We start from the raw sequence: 21,925 nt of genomic DNA on the forward strand, positions 1-21,925 counted from the left end.
GTGACAAGGGGAGAGAAATTGAGAGAGGGTGACAGGGGGACAAGAGAGAGACAGAGACAGGTTATGTTAAATATTGCAGGACTTTTATTTGCTGTGATGGAAAATATCATCAGTCTTTCTTTTAATTTTGAAAAGGAATTTTGGGCTATTAATCTCTACATTTCAATAGTCAGAATAGTAAAATACAGATCCGAATAGGCCAAGTGACAACTAAGGTCAAATAGCAAGTGAGTGGTAAGTGGAAAATTAAAATTTTTGCTATGTGAGTCTTAGAACTTTTTCTCTCTTTGATTAAAATAAGCAAATAGTTAATAATCTATCTCCCACAGTGATCCAGCATGATGCTAGGTAGGAACTGTGATATGTATTTCTTGAAGTGGGGAGTGGGTTGGGGGAGATGAATCAAGAACAGTCCTTGGGTGAAGTAGTTTGTAGTAAAGTAGAAAAACTAATTGTGGTTAATTATGTGCAATGTGATAATTATGTGCGATGACACATGCTCATGATACAAAGTGAAATATGGGGGGCAGACTTTTAAATCAAGTTGTTGTTTTGGGGGCATCTGGATGGCTCAGTGGTTGAGCCTCTGCCTTTGGCTCAGGTCGTGATCCAGAGTCCTGGGATCGAGTCCCGCTTCAGGCTCCTGCATAGCCTGGTTCTCCCTCTGCCTATGTTTCTGCCTCTTTCTCTGTGTCTCTCATGAATAAATAAATAGTAATAAAAATCTTTAAAAAAAATAAATCAAGTTGTTGTTTTAAATAATATTGCTTAAGATAGAATACACTTGGGATCCCTGGGTGGCGCAGTGGTTTGGTGCCTGCCTTTGGCCCAGGGCACGATCCTGGAGACCCCGGATCAAATCCCACGTCGGGCTCCCGGTGCATGGAGCCTGCTTCTCCCTCTGCCTGTGTCTCTACCTCTCTCTCTCTCACTGTGTGCCTATCATAAATAAATTAAAAAAAATTAAAAAAATATTTAAAGATAGAATACACTTACCCATTCCGTGGCATGTGATTTAAAAGGAAATATTATTTGAATAATATTATTTGAAAATATTTTTTTTTTTACTGTGGTCTCGGTTTTAAGTAGCCAATTGTTTCTGCTTCATTTAAAGCTCAGTAATTTTACCAAGAGATAAGAATTCTGAAATTTATCCTATTTAAGAAAAATAATGAAAATCTGTGATTTACTATTTAAAGTAAAAGACCAAGTAACATTACAAACAATCAGAAGCTACTTTGCACTAAGGAGAGTTTTGAAAGTAGTTTGGGGAATTTTTAAGGGATTTAGAAACTTAACTGGAAATTTTAGATGAGCATAATCACAGTATGGTAAATTGATTTTCAGAAACTTACCCAGGTTCATAGATGTACTTCAAAGATATTCAAAAAGATACTTTTGATTAGGTTACCTGGACATGTACATGGAAAAGTTGAAGTTTCTTGAACAATTTTATTTTCATTAGGCAAAATTTGGAGGTTTTTGTTTTTATTTTCTTAAGTCCATTGAATTGACCCAAAGGTCAATAGTAAAGAAATAGTAAACATGAAAACATGTCTAATTATATTATTACTGAGTGAAACATAGAAATTAAAATAATAAAATAAATCTATTAAAATGGCTAAATATTGAAAAACAACATATTCCTTTATAATGATTCCTTAAAATTCATTTATTAAAAGCAGTGATTAATTGACAAGAAACTTCTGTGTCATTTGACTGAATTTTCAACTACAAATTCCTCATGTGAAAACTAAGATGTATTCAGATTATTCAGAAAAAGAATCTGCAAAAGGAAATAGTATTAAATGTTATTTTACAATGTTTTATATAAATGTTCTGCATTTTAATTTAGAGATTTAGCTATTTAATCAACTTATAAAAATCCATGCCATTCACAAATAATGTAACTTGGAGAACAGATCATTGTTATTTTAATTCTTAGTTTAGAAACCTATAAGAAGGAAGTTGCTACATTTACTTAAAAACAGTTGTGAAATCTAACGTGGTCCAGCAATGATGAACTGTTCCAGGCAGAATGCACCATGTCAGACAGGATATTTTTATGAGATGTCGTGTGAGGAAATATGAAGAGAAATAGCCTTACACATATCAAGAGAAAATTATTTAAGTGGCCATAATGGATTTTTTACAAATTTTGTACATTTCCCTTTAGTTGATCCAGATGGATTTTTTTTTCTCTGTTATCCTTATGGCAGCTTCTTATTTTCACATCTCTAATACTCCAGAGCAGAAATGCATCTTGCTCAGGCTTGATCCTCAAGTTATCTGCAAAAAAATAAACCATACAAAGAGTTCCTGGGTATGTTTTAGAACGAATAGATTATGGGGGCAGCAGAATTGCTGTGTATGTGCAAATGAGACTGTGTGTGAAAGCAAGATAAGCTTTAGGAAGGATATAGGTGACTCAGGGGCACATAAGGGATTTATTGGGACCTTTAAAAACATTTTTTACAGTGCAGGTGAAGGGGACTGAGGTTTAAAACTGTTCAGCTTTGCCAGAAAATAAAAATGAAACCTGACACGCATATACATAGAGAAACAAGTATTTTAGTAAAACTTATTGCTTGGTCTTTTAATGTTTCTAGAACATTGGCTGTGATCATTTGTGTACAAAGTTCATTGAGGAGTGTGTCTAATAGAGACTTCTAGTAGAGAGGGTCTTCATGAAGAAGAGGACCAACTCTAATCACAATATATTTTCAAAATGTTGTAACTCACCTCCCTCCTTTTGCAGACCTGGGTATATTTTATTTAAGTTATGCTCTGAAATTGTGGAGGAAAAAAAAAAGCATTGCTTGTCCAATCAAGGAAGAAAGTAAACTCTTTATTATTTTGTTGATGTACGAAGATGTTAGATTATCTTCCACCCCCATAGGGGTACTCTTCTAGTTGTCTCATAGCTTTTGCTTGCCACTTGTTAATTAACACGATATGCACATCAGTTCCCAAACCAGAATGTAAGGTCCAGAAGGAAGGAATTTGGGGTTATATTTGTGTCCATTCCCCAAGCATATCACTATGCCATTTCCCAGGAAGTATTAATTAAATGGATATAAACATAAACAGTGAGGTGATTTTTTTTAGTTAATTATAATTTTTTAAAGCTGTACAGATGTAATTATAGGAAAGCCATCTAAATCTTAAATCATGAAACAAATATTTAAATATTTTAAAGTCAAAGTTTTAAAAAATAACATTGGCTTAAATAATATTAGAGAATTTTTAATTTTGAGAAGTTGTTCATACTTTGTATGCTTCTATTTCAAATTTTTTTCTGGTTTCTATATTTAGAAAGTCTCTTCATTTTTAGATAAATACTCATTTACATGGTGATTCATTAGAACCTGTTTCACCTTGGATGGGATTATTACAAATTATCTGAAAATGTACATATTAACTGGTTGGTCGCTGTTCCTCCCTGTGGTGCTGAAGAGTCACTTGTTTGGGAGTAAGAGAGTGCCCGCTTAGAGTTAATAAGGTTGACCTTTCTTTTATTATCATTAAAAATGATAATAATAATAAAGTAGAATATCCTTTAGTGAGCACCTATCACATGTCTGGTACTCTCATCTGAGAATAAATATTTATTAATGCTATTATATGAATGAGGAACTAAGAGGCTCAGACAAGTCCATGTCTGTCACGGTTATATTACAGGTGGTGGCAGAAGCAAGGCTGCATTCCCCCGTCTCTGACTCCAGATCCTGTCATCTTTTCACTCACTGATTGCAGAGGGTGAAAGACAAACCTTCAGAGGGCTTGTCTTGTTTTTGTTTTTGTTTTTTTTTTAAGATTTATTTATTTGTTTTGGGAAAGGGGGAGGGGGGAAGGGGCAGAGATAGTCCTAAGCAAACTCCACATGGAGTACAGAATCCCACATGGGGCTCAGTCTCAGGAACCTGGAATCACCACCGGAGCCAAAACCAAGAGTGGGATGCTTAAACCAATTGCACCACCTAGGGGCCCCCTCTTTTCTGACCTCATACTCTGAAGGTCATGTGATCATTGCGGCTACTTTTGAAAATAATCTTTTTCTCTAATGTGATTGCTTGGACCAAATCAGTTCTATGAATTAAGGTTCCTGAGCAAAGTACAGAAATATATATTACACATTTACTATGATTAAAAAAAAACATTAAAACTAGAAAGTTTAAGGTAACAAATTATATTCATTGATACTTGGATAATTTAGAAGGAATACCAGGAACCTCTAGTACACGCACACTTTGGGGTGGAGGGGGAATGATGAATGTATTATGGTCAATAAAAGATATGTGCATTAAATATCTAAAACTTGGGTTATAAGAAGCAAACATGTGATAGGTAGCCGCAACTACCTCATCCTTCATTTTGATGGCAGTTTTCAAATCAGTTTTGAGATGCAGAATAAAAATCATAGTTTTTTTGTTTAAATTTCAGATTGATAAAGTTATTTAGTGTAGAATCTTTACAGTAAGTTTTCTTTTTTGTATTTAGATTGACTTATTTTGTCAGTTTTTAGGGTTGTTTTTTTTCCCAGACAAGATGGCATTCTCATCTCCTGCTGCTATTAACATTTAAAGCATGCAGCCTTTTGTTGCATTGTGGTATAAATTCCAAGTGACTGACGATGATTAAACAGAAAATGAAACTTGAATGGCACTATCTCAGAATCTACTTAAAGCCATGACAGGTGTCTGTCTACAGCAATATATCAGTTTTGAACACATGAAGAGTAAGAAATTGTGGCTTTTTCATGGTTGGGTTTCTTTTTCTTTGAAATCAAGGGGAGAAAATACCAATTTGTCCTGGATCACTAAAACAGTGATCTGAATTTGTAAATAGGGTGGACAACACAAAACGCAGGATGAATAATCCCTGAGCTTGCAGTCTGAATCTATGCACCATACCTGTTTTATACTGGTTGTGATTTTCTCATTTGTACACAGATACTGTAGTAACATTTTTTTATTTTTATTTTTATTTTTGCATTTCCAGGCAGGTTTTAATCGTTTGCAATACCTTCCCTGGTTCTTTACATCAGGTCCAATGGGTTCTTTTCATACATGACAAATGTTTCCATTTATTCGGTATATGTCAATGTGCACAGCACATACATCACAATAGGGCTCAGCACCTGTATAAAACTACAGACAGATTCTGCAAACCGCGGAAAGTACATTTAAAAAAAGTGTATAACTGTAATTAAAAACCAAGCACTCAAGAAAGATAAGACACAATGAATTAATTGGGATTACAACTCTTCTTTCTGCATTGACTGCGAAAGCTTGGTGATCTGAATTGTGCTTCAGCTCTGAGCTCAGGACTCCCTCCAACCCCCAAGGCTCTTTAACGTTTGTTATTACTTAGCTATTTTATTTGGCAGTGATCCCTCAATCTCATCTTCTAATGCACTGGCAAGGTTCCTATTGCCAATAGCGTAGAGCCTACTACTGCTAGGGTAAGCGACATAGCCGAACTTTCTATCCTCTGCATCCTTATAAATAATGTATCTGGTTTCCTGTAACTACATGAACCCTTAGACTTCAGTAGGCATGTCTTTGTTAGGGTAAAAGAGTGGGGAGATGAACGGTTGGGGAAATAGTTGTAGGCAGTTATTATCACTGATTAGAACCCAACTCCATCATATATGCATTAATCACTGGGTTAATGTTAATGGAATGCTTATGATATTTATAGTAGACATAAACATGATCTTTAAAAATAGTGTCTTTGCTGACTAAACTGCATGCTTAATTCAACATGGAAAGTGCTTATAATGTTCACCTAGGACCTTTTGATTAGATCTAATTTACTTATTTTTAAAACCCCTTCTACTCTGCACACAATCCATTTACCCTTTTTGGGTGTGTGCACACTTGTTCTTAAGAACAGTAGTGAGATACTGGCTAAAGATAATACATAGTGCTCCAGCTTGATGGTATAACAAGTTACTGGATTTAGGATGAAGAAGGAAAAATGCTATGATAATGAGTTAATAGTAAAGTAAGTAATATATATCATACTTCTAACTTCAAAGTGTTTATAAACTTAGTGTCATTAAAAATTAATGTTTTATTTTGAGCAGTAGAGATTTTAGTATTTAAACGAGAAGCCAATTTTTAAAAACAAAACTTCTTTAGCAATGTTCTTTAAGATGCACTTTCAGACAATATTAGTATAAAGTTAGAACTTTTCATCCCAATATATATCCTTTTCTTTATTGGAAATGCCATCATTGGATGCTCATAGAATGATTGTTCATTAAAATTATGTTGTATGGATGAAAAAATTCAAGTTGATTTGGATGTTAAATGGGAATCAGGGTGCTCTAGAGCCTTGTATATTTTCATCAGAATCAATTGAAAGAAGGAAAAATCATGTTTCTAAGTAGATAAAGGAAGTTAATCCTCTTCATTTCACTGTTGGTTTCCTTAATTACTATCAGTTTAAATCTGAATGACTCATGTATTTATGAATATGATGACTTATAACTAATAGTGACACTTACTTTGGTCATTTTGGCTTTTGCCATGTCAGAGAAATTTTGCAGAACTAGATAGTTATCAGAACTAATGTTAATCAAAATGTTTCAAAAAAATGTTTCATATTTATTTCTTTGACTCATGTTGAACTTCCTTATTGATCAAACTAGTTTCTACAGCCAACCGATTTTTAAATTAAATCATGATCCATATCTGTATGTAGTGTAATTTTTTCTCTTTGATTTTGAGCACAGACTTTTTCTATTTTGAAATGTCAGGATTTCTGTGAAATTAAAACATTTCCTTAATGATTCAGAAAATTTGTCCAGCCCTATTTTAAAACTGTGCTTTGTCATCACTGGTAAATAAGAAGTCTCCAATTCACCAAAAAAGATAATAATAAAGTATATTAATATTTCATTTATGTATTTAATCCACCCACTAAAAACAAGCCAATAATATCTAAAAAAAAAAAAATCAACCCATCATCTATAACTACTATAGCCTAGTTTGTTTCAATGGGTGTTTTGTTTTGATGGATACTGAGGATAGATATAGATGGATTATGTTTTTCTGCCTCTAATTATCCAATACTTCCAAAGTCTTCCTGTTTAGGATTAGTGCTTTCTGGAATTGGATCTCTGCATTCTTCTTCTGTCATTAGTCAAAACACTATCGGAAGGAAATATTTTCATAATTGGATTTTGAGTGAAGAAAAATCTCAGATAGTTAGACATGCATATACAATAAACACTGTTTCCAGAATATGTCTGCCACATAAATAGAATCCACGAGAAGACATGGACTTTCACTTCTGAAGTATTTGCATTTGTGCCAGACTGGGATTAGGAAAACTACGTCCTCCCCTAGAGTGTAACATCTTGAAAGCAGGAACCATTGCTTTCTTTCTCTTATTCTCATAGTCTTAAGTAGAGCCTGGCATGTAGTTGGCACTTACTAAATAATTACTGAATGAATGAGTGAATGAGCAAAGTTATCAAAGGCAGCAAGGACAAGATGAACCTAGAATGTATCTGGATACACTAGCAAAGAGGAACATTTAAAAGTGGGATGCCTGGGTGGTTCAGCATTTTAGCACCGCCTTCAGCCCAGGTTGTGATCCTGGAGTCCTCGGATCGAGTCCCACGTCAGGCTCCCTGCATGGAGCCTGCTTCTCCCTCTGCCTGTGTCTCTGCCTCTCTCTCTCTCTCTCTCTCATGAATGAATAAATCTTTAAAAAATAATAAATAAAAGAAAGAATACATGTGAAATCTCTAGCAGAAGAGGCAATAACTGAAGACCAAACCTTCCCCATTCAGTGTAATAGGAATAATTTTTAACTAGCTGTAATTACACAGTGTTTTAATTTTACTTATTTGAGAGAGAGACACAGAGATAGCAACAGAGATAGTGAGAGAGAGCATGAGTAGGGAGGAGAGGGAGAAGCAGGCTCCCCACTGAGCAGGGAGCCCAACATGGGACTCATTGAGGGACAGCAGGCTTTCCACTGACCAGAGTTGAAGGCAGATGCTTAACTGACAGAGCCACCAAGGCACCCCTGCACAGTGTTTTCAGATACTGATTTCATTTCTTTTAAAAAACAATGGAAAGAGAGAAACTAAATTTTCCTGCTAAAACTCTGGGTTTATGGCATGTCTTCTTCCCTCAGTGATCCTGTTCATAGTAGAAGAAATATACAACAGAGAGGCATCACATTGTTCAGTATGTTAAAGTTTATGACTCAGGTACTTAACTGACGTCATTTAAGTGGGTCGGTTTCATCATGGCCAGAGTTCAGCGACACACAGCATGATTAAGTGGGCCACCTAGAGTTGGATATTAAATTCTGTTGTTGGAAAAAGGTGCCCTAATCTGAGGAGTCAATCCATGTCATTATCATATGCTTGTTCTCTTCTCTTCTTCTTCCCTCCCCCTACTTGTTTAGGTCCAAGAACAGGGGGGGCTCATCAGAAGTTATTTCCTCTGTTATCCATGACCTTTTTGTTTACGTGTTCTTCCATTCGTGCACTTGCAAAATATAATTCCCAAGAAGAGAAGTAAGGATCCTGATAGTGAGTGAGGATGATAAATAAGGAAGGTCTGGTATATATATATTACTTGCCAGGATGCTTGCCCTGCCTGTTTTTTATAGTTAACTGTCTCTTCTATTTTCCAAGGACACTTAGACCTTACTGTTCTCAAAATTCGAATCATGCCTTCACTCTCAGCAGATAAACCCACTTTCTACTGCAGAGAAAAGAGATACTGTAGGCTAGAATGTCTTTTCCCTTCCTGCTACCACATCCATAAACCCCAGTTTAACGACTGGGACATGACCACCCACTTAGTGAACATTTTTTGGATGGATGGACAGATAGATAGCAAGATGAATTAACATACATCTTTGGTCTTTAGAAATGGTAGCTATTTTTGATCATGTATAACACAGCGACCTCAAAATCTGAAATCTACTGCTTTTGAAAAGCAGGTCATCCTGAGGTTTTCCATTTTTACCTTCCAGCCTGTGAAATGAAGTTAGTTTAAATGCTGAACAGCAAATTTCCTAATCAGTTGCTGTATATTGGCTGAATTACAGTAATATCATTTCATTTTGAGTTGGACAACTCAAGCATTTAGTTCTGAGTTTTTGACAGCATACAGTTCACTAAAATAATTTTTTTGTACCCATTGAATGCTTTTTTTTCCCCTCAGCCATAGGTTATTTTAAACCTCCTGTCTCCAGGAGTACAGCTAGCTCTGAGCTTGGAGATGCCTAAAAATGTCTTACCTTCTCATTGCACTTTTTTTTTTTTTTTAATCCAGCAGTTTCTCTCTGCTGTTCATTTGCATCACCAAAAGCTTAAGTATCTTAGAAAACGGTTTAAATAGTAGTATTTATCTCAATAGATTCTTTGGTTTTAAGTCTGTGAATGATTACCAATAATTTAACTTCTGATATACTCATCAAAAACTTTTTTCCTTGGATTCTTTTTGTGGATGAAAGGGAAGAATGGGAGGGATCCAGTTGTACATGGATACCTTTTGGATATCCTTTGGTATTTAACTTTTTTGATGCCTTTAATACAGACAGTGGTAGACTACAGTGGTAAACATTTGGAAGGACATGACAGGGGTAAAGATTGGGTTAAATCCAAGTATTTAACCTGGGATGAAGGAGACTCAACCTGAGGATGGGTTATTTGTTTCACCTCTCGTGACAGGCCATAGCAGAGCCTCAGGGAAGAATTTTTGAAGAACACTTCAGAAGATTTATGTTTCATTTGAGAAGCCTCTTTAAAAGCCTTTTCCTTCTTACGGGTGGTATGTGGGGGTAGAAACAGCATATGGTTGAAACTCTGCATGGCAGTGATATGTAAAAGAAGTACTTTCCTGCTAGGTGAAATGACTCTGCATGCGTCTTGCTGTCAGTGACATGATTTAGTTAAATACAGATGCTTTTAGAGGGGCTTTGTACTGCATCATAAATATTTAACAGTTTTATAAAATATCTGTATGCATAACTGGGTGGGAAATAGAGCAGTGGAGAAGCTCAACCTCCACATCAGAGTCTTTGGCCTTACAGTATCCCCTGACCATTTGACCACTGGAAAAAGATATGTTCAGGATGCAAATGTCATCAACAATTACAGGACTCCATTTCTATTTTTCCAACAAAATGAAGCTTACTGTCTAACCTTTCTGATTGTCAGTAAAGTGAACTTTACAGTTTCCCTCTTCACATTATTCATAGATGTTCTAATTCCCCAGGGACTGAAGGGCAGCATTAAGAAAAATCCTTTCTCAGTAAATAAATGGTATGGGGGAAGGGTCAGGAAAAGCTCTTAGATTTTCTGCAGCAACTAATGATTTGTTTATATAAAGGTACTTCGTCGCCATTAGATAGTAGTTAAAATTATATGAATCTTTTATTTTTGATATAATGTTGAAATTCATTTTAAGGATCAGTCCTTCAAAGTAAGAGTGATAAGGGAAGGAGGGCAGGGAAGGGTACATGCAGTGGAGGAAGGGAAGTACACAAATGCAGGTTAATGAATGTGGAGTTGGTTATTTTGTTTGTTTGGCATAGGCGGTGGAGTTTTTATAATAAAACTCATTTATAGTATATTAAGATGTGTTCTCTGTCATATGAGATGGCCAAAAATAGCCATGAAAAAAATGTTCAAAAATTTTTTCCAGCATTTTATTACAGAATTTTCAAAACTGCAGAAAAGTTGAGTGCATTGTAAAAGTCTTATGCCCATTGTCTAGATTTTACAAGTAATATTTGCTTTATCAGATGCTCATTTTACTCTTATTTTAGATGCCCTTTCAAATAAGTTGCATACATGAGTGCATTTTACTCCCACCTATCCCACTATGCCTGATAAATGTGTTTTATTACAATCTTTAAAAGAATATTCAAGGGGATCCCTGGGTGGCGCAGTGGTTTGGCGCCTGCCTTTGGCCCAGGGCGCGATCCTGGAGACCCGGGATTGAATCCCATGTCGGGCTCCCGGTGCATGGAGCCTGCTTCTCCCTCTGCCTGTGTCTCTGCCTCTCTCTCTCTCTCTGTGTGACTATCATAAATAAATAAAAATTAAAAAAAAATAAAAGAATATTCAAGTGGCAGATTATGCCAACAAACAGAATATAGGTTTCTTTGGCATGAGTCATCATATTTGGACCTGGGATTTTCTAGACATCAGATTTCAGAATTTAACTCCATTAGCAACAGCCTTCTTTCTCCTGTTCCAGATAATCACTCCTTCCCTGGGCCACTCTTCTGACTCTCCAAATTAAAAGAGGCCATAACCTTGCCTCACCAGTTCTCAGAAATTGGCCATCTTGGTATCACATGTTTTTGAGCCATTGCAATAATATTAATTAGGCTGATCCCTATTTTGACATGGGAGTCTTCTTTCCTCCCTTAATATAAGCTCCATTCCGTCCACTAGAGTCTCTATTCTGTACCTTCTTCCTAAAGCATAAAGCTCATTATCATGTTTCCATTGTTAAACTAATTTCTTATCTCAGACCTATCCTCAGTGAAAGCAGTTGGGCTCCACAGCATACGTTCTGTGTGTCCCCTTTGTGCAATTCAAAGAGGTTTAATAAATGCGTCCAAAAATGAATATTGGTCTCTGACTAACTTCCAGGAAGAGGAACTAAATAATCAGGAGAGTTGTGACCAAAAGTGGTCATAGGAGTATTAAACAGAGTTAACTTTCGGGATCCCTGGGTGGCACAGCGGTTTGGCACCTGCCTTTGGCCCAGGGCACGATCCTGGAGACCCGGGATCAAATCCCACGTCGGGCTCCCGGTGCATGGAGCCTGCTTCTCCCTCTGCCTATGTCTCTGCCTCTCTCTCTCTCTCTCTCTCACTGTGTGCCTATCATAAATAAAAATTAAAAAAAAATTATTAAACAGAGTTAACTTTCAAGAAGAAGCAATCACAGTGAAAAGCTGAAAGTGAGATATTTCTGTAGGGATAATCCATGGCAGTAGTGAGAGAACATCCTAAACCATCCATTCTACTGTTCCTTTGTATTTACACTGGCAGTACGTAGAAATGAGTTGAAAGGAGAAGAGCATTAAACCTGAATTGTAGTCTTGACACTGAAATTAATTAATTTTAGTGTGACTCCAGGAAGATTATTTTTACCTCCTGGGACCTTTGGTCTTCTTGTATAAAATAAAATTCGTGGGCAAGTCCTACCTCAGCTCCAACATTCAGTAAATGTAAATTTTAGATCTAATTATTCTTGAGATAACAGTTTATCTTTGCATGAAGCCTAAATACTTACCATATAATTTCTGAAATAGAAAAGAAACAAGCATTCTTAAACAAATCTGAGCCTAGCAACGCATTGTGTGATTTATGATAGAAGATTTTGAATTGTAGAGCAAATGACAAGATACTCTTATCTTATGACTGTTAAATTCGTATTTTTAAGTAATAAAAATTGTAACAATGCAGAAAAAGTGTCCACCTCTTGGACTGAGAAGCAGCAGAAAAATATGAGGCTGGCATTTGATTTTAAATAAGATACTTCTGCTTCTATGAGCATTATAAGGCTTATGACTTTACAACAGTATTGCCAGTTAGGTGGCTCACTGGGATTGCCAAATCAGTTCTGGAAACTGCATATATTCCTCCCTTTTTTCCTTTTGATGCAACTTTGTATTTTCATTTTGATCAGCAACAAGGAGAGAGAATTATGTAGACTCTAAGGAAAATGTATACTGTGTGATATTTCCTCTGGATGAACTCTCTCAAAATTACAAACTTGGGCTATATTTAAAAGTAGGACCCTTCAGATAATTCCCTTCACCAAACTTCCTTGATTGTAGATAAGTTGTGAAGGTTTATTTTATATAAGGCTTTATATGATGTTTCAGAGTCTCTTGAGTACATGGTACTCTCTTATAAGTAATTCATAACTGCCTTCATATGTGGACCATCTCATGTTCAACAAGTTCTGTCTGAAGCAGAAGATTGAAAAAATCAAAGTAACAAATTCCAGAGCATTCGTAAAGTGATGTTTTGTGCAATACACTGCATTTCTGGATTGATTTGGGGATTAGTTAATAGAGTCAGCTGACAAGAAACTGAAATAGCTTGTGCCTAAGTATAAATCAAGTTTAATTACTTCCATATTTGAAACTTTACTGACTTTGTATTAAACGGGCATTGATTATCAGAGATATTTCTTCCTAATGTTTAATTTCTCTTGCTGCAACCAAGTATATAGTCTTTATTTTTTTAATAACATAATATATGTACATGCTTTTTAAAGTGCAGATTATCCCTTACATTTTTGTTACATTTGCCATAAGACCTGAGGATAAAACAAACAAAAATTCTCTTAGCCGTTGTCTCTGTGATGTGATCTTACCTTAAAGCAGTGAATATTAATGAAACAAGCAAAGATATCAAGATAACTAATCCAACATATATTACTCTAGTAAACATTATAATTGACTACCCATATATATAACATCAGAGTAGTCACTGTAAGGATAATTTTCTTTCTCTTCCACATATACACACACAGTAATTTAACATTATTTGCTTTTATTGACACAAATACAACTCTTACAATCTGGAGTACCCATGCCTTTAAGATGTTTTCCCACAGTTAATTCATCTCTCTTTACTAGAGTTTCCATATCGATGCATTTATTCAACAATGCTAAATGCGTTCTGTGTGCCAGGCATGTTCTAGGGAAAAGGGATATAGTGATGAAAACAGACACAAGTGCTTGCCCTTATGGAATTTACATTCAGGTAGTGAGTTTATCACACATCTCATAACAAAGCACACTGCGTAGAAAATACAGATAATTTAGACTCACTGCCACTTTCTCCCCCATCCTTTGCTCATATTTCTAGTATATTCTAAATAGGGGAATGGGATGGAGTTGAACAATGAGAAATAATATTTGAAATATATAAAATGAGATAAAGTTATAAGCCTTTGCTCATTTTCTCATAAAATGTCTTTTGAATTGAAACGCTCAATGACACATCAATTTATTATATCTTTATTTGTGCTTCTGAGTTCCTTTGGATTCAGTGTTGCATCATCAACATTAATTCAGAGTTCGTAGTTAATTAATAACTGTCAGAGATTTAATACCATGTGACCTACTGAGATTTTATAGAAGAAAGGGCAGCCTAAACATACACCAAAGGCTCATTATTTTAGTGCAGTCCACTAGTAAAACTGGTCAGGTAGGACATATTTTCCTTTTAAAATTGAATGTTGGAGAAGCTGAAACCATGATGAGTGTCCAAGAGTCATTTTATGTGTTATTGAGTTAGAATTCACATAACCTAAAATCAAACAGTTTAATGTAAGCAGGTCACTGGTATTTATCACAATATTGTGCAACCATCTCCAGCTACTTCCAGAACACGTCCAGCGTAATTTTAGAAGAAAAGTGACCTATAAAATCTAAAACAAAATAAACTCTGTTTGCATTTAACTAATAATTTTACCTACAGGGAGTGAGAAATTAATAGGCTCTCTCAAAGTAAAGAAAACTTACTGTAATTATCCCATTTACTAAAGATATCTTTCTATATAAAATTCTCACATCCTCATCTTTCAGGTCATATACTGTATTTTGAGTAACAGAGGATCTAAATTCATAAAGAACAAAATGTCCTGGAGTGAATTGATCATCTTGTTATAAAATGAGAACACAGGCCCATAGTCAATACCAAATGTTTGGTATAAGCATTTCACAAAATAATTCTTAAAATTAAGTCAGACTGTCTTCTCTGAGAAAATTTTCACTGGTTAAGGATAAATTATGATCAAAATCTTTACTTGCCTTCAAAGTGGGGAGAAGATACCTGCCCAGTAAGGTAAAATGAGTTTCATATCACCCATTTAGGCTTATGAATAATGTAGAAGAACATCAAATAGTACATGGATTTGGTTTGCCCTCAGAGAACTTTTTCTTTTTAGTTGAAGAGAGAAGAATTACAGTAACAACAGGTAAATTTTGGTTTATTCCCAACTTTCTATCCACTGAAAGGATCTTTGGTGGTGAAAAGTGAAGCATAGGTGTGCTAACAGAGTTTCACTAGCATAAGTTCACAAAAGGCATATATAGGAACAATCAGAAAAGTTTGATAAGGATGTGTCTGAACTGAACACTAAAAGATTTGAAAAAATGAACAAGAATATAAGGGTATTTTGAATAATTAGATGGATATGAAAAAAGTTTGCCCATTTATCAGAGATACCATAATCTGTATAATTCAGTTTCAATGAAAAATAAAACCAAACTGGGGCACCTGGGTGGCTCAGTGGTTGAGCATCTACCTTTGGCTCAGGTCGTGATCCTGGGGTTTGGGGATCGAGTCCTGCATCAGGCTCTACAAAGGGAGCCTGCTTCTCCTTCTGCCTATGTCTCTGCCTCTCTCTCTCTTTGTGTGTCTCTCATGAGTAAATAATATAAAAATCTGTTTTTTTTTTAAAGAATAAAACCAAACAAAATGTATGTACTGGATGGATAACACAGCTCTAGGCTTGGGACGGCCAGATAGTGATAGACCTGGCCTTCAAAGAAATTGTGTTCTTCAGTCCTATATACATGGCATAATTAAATAATAGCACAAACTGTGAAGATGTGCCCCAGTAATGGTACAGTTAAGAAAATGCTGGGTCATGCCTTGGAAATATGGAAGGGCTCCATGGAAGTGTTGCGGCCACCTAGAGAATGACTTTCAAATGAGTGGCAAGGGGCTACCGTTCATTTGAGTACTTGTCTTCTCCATAGGAAGCAGAAAGTTTTTAAGGTTACATTTAGAACGTGAAGCTTTCTTAAGAAAACTGTGATTTTATAATTCATTGGCAAATACATAAATCATACATTTTATCCATAGTCATCTCCAATGACTATAATTTAGAAATGAAATTATCCCAGGGGCTCCTGGTGGCTCAGTCCATTGGGCATCTTTTTGATTTGGTTCAGATCATGATCTCCTGGGTCACAAGATGGAGCCCACATCCAGGCTCCGTGCTCTGCAGAGTCTGGTGGGATTCTCTCCCCCATCCCCTCTCCCAGCTTGTGCTTTCTCACACATGTACACACACTCTCTCTTTCTGTCTCTAATAAATAAATATATCTTAAAAAAAAAAGTTATCCTGATCATCGTGGTACTAGACACCACAAAGTAAATTCTGTGTTTTTAGCCATAAAATTTAGGAGCAAGGGTAAGCTTTTTCAGAGATAAACATTTATGGAGCAAAAGAGCCAAAATTCAGGGGAAGAAAATATAAAAAAAAAAGTTCAGGTAATATGGTTAAAAGCAAACTGGCATTTACTATCCTCTTTCATCTGCCAGAGCTGTGCTGAATAGTTCTGATAATAAAATTTCAAAAAAAATAAATAAATAAATGTTGAACCCAATAGCTGGGCTTGAATTGAAGTAGCAGAGGAATTTGAGTATATTTGATGATATGATAGGATTTTTTTTCTTCATTGAAGCTGGCTTAGAAGGCAGCTGGAATATTTTGAAAGTGGATCAGAAATACAGGTATGTTTTGATTTTTTTAGAATCTGCCAAATCCCATTCTACATTACCTTGTCTCCTCTTGTCCCAGGTCGACTTATTAATAACATTTACTTCCTTACCTTATGTGATGGATTAATTATAGCTACAAATTCTTTGTCACTATCCTTTCATGACTTACTTCCCCACCCCCACCCCATCCTGCTTCCCCAGTAGGAGGCAATGGAAATAACCCATGAAGCCTCTAGATTCCGTCTAGATTCAGTCTGCAGGAGCACTGGCAGCTTGTGCTTCCTCCTCCTTGAGAGGCTTCTTCTCAGACTGCAGCTACCATGCTGTGAGAAGCCCAAGCCACAGGGAGAGGCCATACTCTCTTACAGTCCCTGCTGAGCTCCCAGCTGACATCAGCTGCTGGTCACATGAGTGCCATCTTCAGTTTCCAGCCTACTTGTATCCCAGATGATTGCAGACCCAGCTGCCATCAGGTGGAGCAGAAGAACCACTCAGCTGAGCCCAGTCAGCCCACAGACTCATGAGACAGAATACAATGATTGTTGTTTTAAGCTATTTCAGGGCAATTTGTTTCACAAATGTACACAACTGAAAGAGCTTTCCAGAGAAGATGCTGGGACTGAAACTGGAAGAGCTCATTTAGTTTCCATTATAAATAGGTAACATGTAAATAGCCTATGCTTAATCCTTATAACTTGGATGTCACTAGGCAAAATTTTAGAAAACTCTTATTTGGAAACAAGGCACCTTTAAGTTTGTTTGCAAACTACATTAAGGTACTAAGCCTTTTTTCATTGCTACACTTTCTGGTTCACTTATTCTCCATTGAAGTGATAGGTAAGCAATAAATGATCAGATGCATTATTGTGATTAAAAATAAAAGCAGTCTTTTTCAGCAGAAACAGCATGAGTCAGACTTTTGTTCAAATCTTGGCCCTATCACTTAATAGCTTTGTGTCCATGGCTAAGTTACCTAAGCTGCTTGAGTCTGTTTCTTTATCTTGAAGATAATATGTACTGTACAGGATTGGCAAAGATAAGAAATAATATATTAACAACCTAGCGGAGCACCTGGCACAAAGGTGGAGCTCCATAATATAGCTTCGATGAACGAGGTGGCAGTGTGGTTTTAAAAAGATAGGAAAAACATGTCTCGTGTTTATTTTTTAAGGGGATATAGAAATATGGGTGTTCTTGGGCTTTACCAGGATGGAACCCGAAAGGTTAAAGTGGTATATCCTTGCAGTTCTTCCTCCAAATAGGCGCGTTTCATCCAAAGGAAATTCTGATCCTTCACCAATTCACACCACCCTTCCTCACTTCTGTATTGCTATAGGGGATTTGATTAAGGGATGAAGGCAACCTTCTGCTCCTCATCTCAAGTCTCAATGAAGAATTCTTTTTGTTTTTTTTTCCTCCTTTATCTTCTGTACTCCCTTTCCTCAATTACATTCACCTTCTGATGAATGGTGGGAAGTGACTTTACAGGACGCTGGCTTTCTGCAAGCTGATCTTAGCTTCAAGGTGCCATGGGGCTCTTGGAATACCTCTCCAGAAGGACACATACACATCCCATTGTCCCATGTGTGTAGCCCAGGGGAAAGAGCTGCTGTGGCAGTCTGCAAGATTTTTTTCTGCTGTTTTGTCCTAGCCTTTGTAGGATATGTTGTTTTCCTTTCTAAGCGCTGGGTGTCTTTAGGATGACAACTAGAGCAGAGCCCAATAATTTGTAGACTATGTTTGCTCTCAGTGATTAAGGTGAGGTGAGCAGTTGTTGGTACAAGCTGAAGACCACTTTTCTTAACTGTGAGTTACTGTTTTTGGTAACTTCTCTTACCTGCCTGACTTGGTCTGCCTGAACCCCATTTTGATTTTTGAAACTTAAATGATTGGCTGCACATGAAATGCCAATTTATTGAGTATAATGTTGGTTTGGGACAGAAGTAAGGAGTTAGGTACCATGTATTTAAACTGGGTGATCTGTTAAAGGGATTATAAAGTACTCTAATTTAGCATACACATTGACTTTGTCTATATTGATTTGAATATTTTTTAAGATGTTAATACCTCTCAGTCTGATTACTATAAATGCTTCTCTGATACGAAATTTCGTGTCCATTGTTAGAATCTTTAAGAAAACTCATTACTTTAAAAGCAGTTAACTAGTGGGGCTCTTGGGTGGCTCAGTCAGTTGAGGGTTTGACTCTTGGTTTCCACTCAGGTCATGATCTCAGGGTCATGAGATCCAGCCCCACATCAGACTCCCTGCTGAGTGCAGAGCCTACTTGTGAGTCTCTCTCTCTTCCCTATGCTCTCCCCCACCAAAAATAAATAAATTAATTAATTAATTAATTAATTAAGAAAAATAAAATAGTTAAAGCTAGAAAGTGGACACAGGATCTTATTTTAAAAGATAACCAATAACCAATTGGTTATTGTTATATAAGTGCAGGTTATGGAGAGGATAAGTCATTTTGCCCATAAGCTTGTCACAGTCATAACCACAATTAGGCACATTGGTTCTGGCTTTTGTAGCTGTTGTTACCACAAACACATTTTGAGATTTAATGTCCTTTAAGTCATTTATAATTATGGACCAATTTCATTTTGAAAGAAATTATAATATTCTTATTGCAAGCTGATTCTTATTGGAGCCCATTTAAAGCTAAAAAGTATTGCAGAGCAGTGGAGATTGTGCTATACAAAATATAATGTGCTTAAAGCAGAATTTCTCAGGACTTGAGCTCCAAATTTATTGCTTCTGGGACTCATGATGGTTGTGTAGTATAGATTTAGAGAGAGTTTTTAAGACTCCTATTGACATGGGTGAGCAGAATGGTTCCTCAGAAACCATTTGGGTGTGCAGTCACAGTAAAGCATGGATTAAAGGTTCAGATGCATATAGTATGCATTGACGTGCAAGAATGGGGGGGGCGGTTCAGGAAATCTTGTGCTCCCTATTAAAGACCACATTTCTTCCAGTCTTTTAATGGCTGCTGTTTTAAAAGGAGGGAAAAATCTGCATTGAAACTGTCTGTAAGGTAAAGCTACTGAAACCTAACCCAAAAGGCATACTCTTATGGAAAACTCTTCTTAATACTTGCAGTGTGGTTCTAGCTGAGGACATGTGGTATATATTACAGCGCCCAGGGAATTCAAACCTCCGCAGTGTGGAGTCACAATGAAGGCAAATTTCAAAATGAAGCGGTAGCCTTTTGCTCCCTTCATAGCGCTGTTTACCAGTGTTTCTTATTAGCTTGGCGTTAGTCTAGGACTGCTGTGGGTGAGAAGAGGAAATGGAAATTTAAATGGTACCAGAGTGGGGATACATGAACACCTCTCCCCTCCCAAAATGCCCCTTCTCCGTCAGAGGCTCCCCACTCCACCCTGGGTATTGCAAAGTCTTGCACAATCATCTTGAACAGGGCTGAAGGCAGAGCTGTCCATGGTTCGAAAAAAATGTCCTAACTGTTGGTTGAAAATCAGGTAATAACAGTCCTCTTGGTGAACAAAACTTATTAGAGGGCAGGGGAAGGAATGCTATCTCTCAGCGGCAGGCTAGAAGAAATTGCTGTTGAAAAGCTTACCTCTCTAGGGAGGAATCAGATATCAGACTTTGCCAAGCCTCAGGTCCAACCCAGAAGGTCCCACCTACATCCCCCGCCCCATCCCAGCTTTGTTAGATTGCTAGCATCGATCGCTGGCTTTTTCTGACCCAACAGTGGGTGAAGTAAAGAGAGCCGGCAGGACTGGAAGCGAGCGAGGTGGGGGTGGAATACTGGGGCCGCTTTTGTAGGAGAAAAAGAGAAAGGGAAGAAAAGGGGTGGGGGCCATGGGGACTGAGCTTAACTGGTGCCTGCCTGCTTCTCTTTGATTCGATGGCCTTTATTCCTTCTAATTGGATAAAATAGGAAGTCACTGGCAGTCCTGCGTTGCTGGGTATACTGATTTTACTCAGACCAGCCAGCAGCCCTGGAGTGCGGACAGAGGGAGGAGGGTGGAAAGAGAGAGAGAGGGGGAGAGAGAGAGAGAGAGAGAGAGAGAGGGAGAGAGAGAGGGAGAGAGAGAGAGAGAACACGTCTTTGGATGAGGAGGGGAAAGGAAGAGAAAGAGACTATGAAGCAGGGCAGAGCCGCAGAGGAAGAAAGTGAATGAGCGCTCAAGAAGGACAAAGAGGAGTGGTTGGGGGGTGGGGGTGGAGGCAGGGCGGGGAGGGGAGTCACCGCCCCTCCGGGGCCGCACTCTTCCCTTCGGATCCCTCTGTGATGATCCTGTTTGCAGTGATGCTCCGAGGGCAGGCACCTGCTGCTCTGTAATGATTCAGCCTCTTTCAGCCGTCGCGTTAACACAACAGGATGCTGTTGCTACTGTCACTGCTGCCTCTCCTGCCGCCGCCGCTGCTGCCGCCTCCGCCGCCGCCGCTGGTCCTGCTTTTGCTTTTACTTCTCCTGCATGACAGTTGTTTTCTCCACCTAAGCAGACACCAGCTTCAGATGCTCGAGGTGAGAAACATGCCTTTCAGTTTGGGCTATTGGTTTACTTAATTGACCAACAACCAGCTCGGTTTCTGTTTGGGCCCTCGGTCCTCGGTCCTCGGTCCTCTTGAGCAGCCGGGATGCTTTGGGGAAGCCTCTGAAAGAACTGCAAAAGTGGCCCAGAAACAGCAGCCACGAATTACAATACACTTTTATTCGGTAGTCGCTAGAGGCTTTTTCTCCTCCCTTCCTCCTGAACTCCTCTTGCTTTTGATAATGGCCTTGGACTTGGAAGACTTATCGATTTCCCCCTGTAAGATGCTGTATCATTTGGTTGGGGGGGGCTCTGCATGGTAATGGACCGTGAGAGAGGCCGGGCCTTCTGGAGGTGAGCCGATGGAGATTTATTCCCCAGACATGTCCGAGGGAGCTGCTGAGAGGTCCTCCAGCCCCTCCACTCAGCTGAGTGCAGACCCATCTCTTGACGGGCTTCCGGCAGCAGAAGACATGCCAGAGACCCAGACTGAAGATGGGAGAAGCCCCGGCCTCGTGGGCCTGGCGGTTCCCTGCTGTGTCTGCCTGGAAGCCGAGCGCCTGAGAGGTTGCCTCAACTCCGAGAAAATCTGCATTGTCCCCATCCTGGCTTGTCTAGTCAGCCTCTGCCTCTGCATTGCCGGCCTCAAGTGGGTATTCGTGGACAAGATATTTGAGTATGACTCTCCCACTCACCTTGACCCTGGGGGTTAGGCCAGGACCCGATTATTTCTCTGGATCCAACCGCCGCCTCAGCTGTGTGGGTCGCGTCTGAGGCGTACACTCCACCTGTCTCTAGGGCTCAATCTGAAACTGAGGTTCAAGTTACATTGCAAGTTGACAATGCTGTCGTGTCCTCTGAACCCTCCGCGGGACCAACCCCGAAG

The 21,925-nt window shown here is 38.0% G+C and overlaps 2 protein-coding genes across 4 annotated transcripts in view; both read left to right on the plus strand.

Moving 5' to 3' along the window:
- NRG1 (neuregulin 1) overlaps positions 1-21,925 on the plus strand; it is a 1,074,849-nt gene that overhangs the window by 930,855 nt on the left and 122,069 nt on the right. The window lies entirely within an intron of this gene.
- Positions 20,886-21,074, plus strand: LOC129515812 (uncharacterized). The gene has a single exon (XM_055334839.1). The coding sequence runs from the start codon at positions 20,886-20,888 to the stop codon at positions 21,072-21,074; it is 189 nt and encodes a 62-aa protein (XP_055190814.1).

The sequence above is a fragment of the Nyctereutes procyonoides genome, unplaced genomic scaffold (genome assembly GCF_905146905.1).
Source record: "Nyctereutes procyonoides isolate TBG_1078 unplaced genomic scaffold, NYPRO_anot_genome, whole genome shotgun sequence".
NCBI classification, from domain to species: Eukaryota; Metazoa; Chordata; class Mammalia; order Carnivora; family Canidae; genus Nyctereutes; species Nyctereutes procyonoides.